Source organism: Jaculus jaculus, chromosome 3, assembly GCF_020740685.1.
Source record: "Jaculus jaculus isolate mJacJac1 chromosome 3, mJacJac1.mat.Y.cur, whole genome shotgun sequence".
Lineage (NCBI taxonomy): Eukaryota > Metazoa > Chordata > Mammalia > Rodentia > Dipodidae > Jaculus > Jaculus jaculus.
Window position 1 is genome coordinate 176,952,133 of NC_059104.1, and position 4,892 is coordinate 176,957,024.

The following is a 4,892-nucleotide window of genomic DNA, read 5'->3' on the forward strand; positions in this document are numbered from 1 at the left end:
CGCTTTACGACAGGCACATGTCCTTAGGCGGGGGCTGGATGCTTTTTTTTTCCCTCTTTGTCCCTCCCCAGTCTAGAAGAATCCACGCTGCCGCAGCACCCCACTCTTCCGTATATGCCTGTCTGGCCGAGTTCGGACCCTATAGCTTCCCACCTTCAGTGTGACTTTGGACACCGTGATCCCCTCCCCCCTTTTCTGAACGTCACCTCTGACTTGCTGAAATGGGAAGAGCCGTAGAAGCTTTCTCACCCAGCTCAGAGGTGAGAGTCAAGGCCCATCGCGATTGGGATGTGGCTCCGCTCTGTCACCGCGCAGCGATTAACATTCGTGAAGCATTAGTGTGTGTCCCGGGCCAGTCAATCCTCACGTTTACAATGGGTGAAAGAAGACAGCCCGGGCCAACTCTCAGGTTAGAACCTTATAAGGCATAACTGGATCACAAGGGAGAAAGTAAGGCGTTCTTTCGTCCTAACTTTTTTTTTTTGTCTTCATTTTGGCTATTCCTGTATTTCCAAATAGGAACGTAAGTTCTGAAACTTTAGATAACTACCCTCCTCCAAACTCCAATTCTCATTTCAGCTGTTCCCAGTTTTGTCCTTATTGCGAAATCTGACTAGCCCATCCAGAAACTCTGGGGTCTCAGCAGCTGTCAGAACTGGTGAGCCCCACCCGTCTGTGCTCTGCTAAGTGCCCTGGGGCTCGGCAGGAGTCTGGGGTCGAGGCTAGGTCAGATGCTGAGCCGGCAGGGGGCGCGGTCCACCTGAGACTCCAGCTCCCCAGATTCAGGGTTTGGGGCATCTCTGCGCCCCTCACCCCTAACTGACTCCTTCAACTCTCTGCCAGGAGGAATTGCACTCTGGGTTGCATGGGACCTTCCCTTCCCCCCGTCCACCCCCCCCCCCAGAAAAAACTGTTCTGGTCTGTCTTCTGTCCTTGCTTTCAGTCCGAACTCTGTGCCAGAGAATGAGGCAATGGTAGTCCTGCACAGACTTCCTGGAACACATCTCCGAGCCCTCTGGGCAAGGGGACCCCTTTTCCCCATCCCCATAGGCAAGGGACGCCGCCTGAACTGCGAGGCGAGCGCGCGCCCGAGGGGAGGCAGGGCGGCCAGGCCCCGCCCCCGGAGCGACTATAAAGCGCCAGAGCCAGAGCTGGCCACTCAGTGGTTCTTGGTGACACCAGGCAGAACAGCTCCAGCCTTACCGCGACTGGCTGCCCATCGCAGTCGTCTTTGGACTTTGGGGTCTTGCCACTGTCAGAAGGACGTCTCGGACATTCTCCTTGAAGAACTCGGCAATCCCACCCGTGCAGCAGGTAAGCACCTTTGGCCCAGGGTGTCTGCTGAGGAAGGAGGGGGGGGAGGTGGCGAGGGGGGAGGGGACACCTTGGCGAGGCTCCTGGCTTGGAGCTCCGGGTGAAGGGGACCCATCTTTGAGCGATCCACTGCGGGGTGCACCTCGCATCTCGGGTCTAGCTACATGCATGTAGCTGGAGCTCTAGAGACCCAAGGGCCCCTGAGCCAAGGAGCCGAGCAGGGGAATGCCTGGGAGCCTTGGCGCGGTGCGGCCGCCTCCCCTGCGGGGCCTGTCACCTTCTAGGCGGGTGCAGGCGCCTCTCTATGCCAAGGGGACAGATAAGCGTCCGGGCAGGGAGGAGTGTGGGCGCCCTCCCGTCCGTCGTGCTGCAGCCGGCGCTGGTGCAGCCGGCCCGGGGCGCTCACGCTAGGCTCCTCGCTCCTTTTCCAGGGTCTGCGCGTCGCCGCGATGAAGCTCGTCTCGGTCGCGCTCATGCTGCTGGGCTCCCTCGCCGTGCTGGGCGCGGACACCGCGAGGCTCGACGTGGCGTCCGGGTTCCGAAAGAAGTGAGTCGGTGGTGCGGGGAGAGGAAGCGCTTTCCCCAGTAACCTGACAGCCAGGGAAAACTGACCGTTGGCCCCAAAGGGTTAGGAGTGTGCGTGGGAGCAGGAACTGGCTGGGACATCTCTTGGATGGAGGCTCATCGCGCTCCCGCTTGTGTTTTCTAGATGGAATAAGTGGGCTCTGAGTCGTGGGAAGAGGGAGCTGCGAGCGGCCAGCAGCTACCCCACGGGGCTGGCCCACTTGACAGCGGGGCCCGTCCAGCTTCTCATCCGGCCCCAGGACATGAAGGGCGCCTCTCGAAGCCCCCAGGCCAGGTAACTATGCTCCCCCCCATGCAGGGAGAGGGTATGTGCATGGGGAGGTACACTCCATCCTCATCACCCTGGCTCCTGGGGTGATCAGGGCTGGACAGCAGGGTTGGAGGGCAGGAACAGGTTCCTAATCCGCTTGGGTCCCAGCATGGCTTAGGTGATTGGGGGTTCAGTGCTGTGCTTGATGAAGTCTCAAAAAAAAAAAAAATTCCTTCTTAATTGCCCCCATCAGCCCCGACGCCGCCCGCATCCGAGTCAAACGCTACCGTCAAAGCATGAATAACTTCCAGGGCCTCCGCGGTCCTGGCTGCCGCTTCGGTACCTGCACCGTGCAGAAGCTGGCGCACCAGATCTACCAGTTCACGGACAAGGAGAAAGACGGGGTCGCCCCGAGGAATAAAATCAGCCCCCAAGGCTACGGCCGCCGGCGCCGACGTTCCCTGTCCCAGACCCGGCGGGCCCGGACGCTACAGTCGCTCGCCGCTCCGGCCTCGCGGGCGCACCGACTGCTCGCCAACCTCCTCAGGATTTAAGCACCAACTGGCAGCATTTTGTTGTTTGAACAGTCGCGCAAGCGTCGGGTTGGCGTGCGTGGAATCAGAGAGCTTTGGGCCAGAAGCAGGCTGAGACAGCTCTGCAGAGATCTGAGGTCCAGGAGGCATCGTTGGATGGGTCGCAAGCCCTGCCTTCCCTCCCCCCCCCCACCTCGGCTTCCGAGCATCGCTTCCTTCTCTCGCATGGATGCCCCCCGGGAAAGCCGAGGAATCCAAGAGAACGCCGGACTCATGGAGAAGAGAAAGAGAGAGAGAGAGAGAATATTAAGATGCCGAGACCCACTGGGCAGGGGTCTGAGCCTTGTCTGGTCCTCCCGCAAACTGATTTCTCACGGGGTGTCCACCCCACCGGTGCGAAAGCCTCAATTACTACTTGAACTTTCCCAAACCTAGAGGGGAAAAGTGCAATGCGTGTTGTAGAATACAGAGGTAACTATCGATATTTAAGTTTGTTGCTGTCAAGACTTTTTTGTTTGTTTTGGTTAACTTCAAATATATAGAGATATTTTTGTACGTTATATATTGTATTAAGGGCATTTTAAAGCAACTATATTGTTCCCTCTCCTTATTTTAAGACGTGTCTCAGTGAGTTGTAACGTTTGGTTCGTGGTGTGTGCGTGCGCGTGTGCGTGTCAGATGGAGAGCGCCTGTGAAGGAGGAAACTTTGTGTCTGTATAATCTATTTGCATAAAATGGGTGATAAGCGAACAGCAAACCAATAAAGTGTCTCAACGCTGATCATTCTGTCGGTTCTCGCATCCAAGGAGGTCCCTACTTGGGAGCTTTGGAGGAAGGGGTCTTTGGAGAGGTGGGGACCACAGTGTGGGTGCAAGCTAATCCCCTCTCCTCCTGGGTTTACTTGTCACCCGTTCTGTTCTCCACGTGCAGACGCGTGTCCTGGGTGAGAGGGAGGACTTTGCAGAGACGCCCGAGGTCACCGCCTCGCGTGGCGCCCAGGCCCCGGGCTAGGGTGCGCCCTGGTGCATAGGTGAACCGCGGGTTGCGCAACAGAACCCCACTGTTTTTTTTTTTTTTTTTTTTTTTTGCTCATGCCTTGGGAGAACTGGGTTGTTCTTACACGCTTTCGAAGTTAAGTTTAGCCTGCAGCCGCAGGTGTTAAAGTTACAAGCCACTCCAGCGACACGTTCGCGTGTTTTACCCCCAGCAGCCAGGAGCCCCAAAGTCCTCTCCAGCTGGAGCGTCCATCAGCGGGGCTGCAGCGCCCTCTGCTGGCCACCACGCCTGGGTCTCCGAGAGCCCTGCAGTATAGAGTACGTGCGGTTTAATAAGTTCTCCTACGTGGGAGTCAGCACACAGCCTTAATGAAAGAGGAAAGGAAAAAAAAAAAAAGTTTGCAGATGCCAACCAGGCCTCCCCCTCCCCCGACCTGCGCGGCGGCTCGCTGCTCCGGCACAGTGACTCAGCGCCCACACGCTGTGCAGCGTGCAGCTGCGGGCCGGAGGAGGGCGGACGGACGTGCAGCCGGAACCGTGCGCCTCCGACGGCCCCGAGCCCTTCATTGTTCCGCCTCCCCTTGCAGCTCTCCCCTTCCTTCCTCCCTCCCAAGCCTTTTGCATGTTCCCTCTACTTCTCTCCGGCCTTCCCTTCTCTCCCTCCGTCCTTCCTCCTTGCTTTCTGGGTGCCTCATCATCTTTTGAAGGTGATGGGGTGCTGGACCCCCCAGCTTTCACTCAGTGACTGACGGAAAGGGCACGAGTACAAGAACCATTAAGCACGGAAGGGAAGGGTTAGGTGGACCTGCCCCTGGAGGAGACACCCGTGATTTTCGCAGCCACTGTCTTGAAGACTCAATGTAGAGGACAATGATTGCTTTCCAGAAAGTTTCACTGCCTTTCTTTCCACTTGGAAACATGGCTCAAATTCCTGTGCTTCTGGGTGACCTGGGATCTCCAGAAGCTGTTCGGTTACCTTCTGTTGGTGCCTTCGCCTCCGTGGGGGTGTTACGGAGCCCCCGCTGAGGGGCTGTTTCTTGCAAAAGAAGTCAGGACACACACAGAAAGACTTGGGTCCCCCGCTGTGTCCGGACACAACCTGATTCAGAAGAAAGTAGTCTGCTACACATGGGATCTCTCTAGAAGGCCTCAATTGTTGGCAACTGGCAGTTGACAGTTTTCTTTCCTTCAGTTTCAATCAGGTACCTTTAACCA

At 57.3% G+C, this 4,892-nt stretch overlaps 1 protein-coding gene across 1 annotated transcript; it reads left to right on the forward strand.

Moving 5' to 3' along the window:
• The first annotated feature begins 1,183 nt into the window (after positions 1-1,183).
• On the forward strand, positions 1,184-3,327 carry Adm (adrenomedullin). The gene is made up of 4 exons (XM_004650872.2): positions 1,184-1,314; positions 1,746-1,861; positions 2,024-2,173; positions 2,403-3,327. Exons 2-4 carry the CDS (start codon positions 1,764-1,766, stop codon positions 2,701-2,703), a joined length of 549 nt encoding a protein of 182 aa, XP_004650929.2. The 5' UTR covers positions 1,184-1,314; positions 1,746-1,763; the 3' UTR covers positions 2,704-3,327.
• Positions 3,328-4,892: the final 1,565 nt, after the last annotated feature.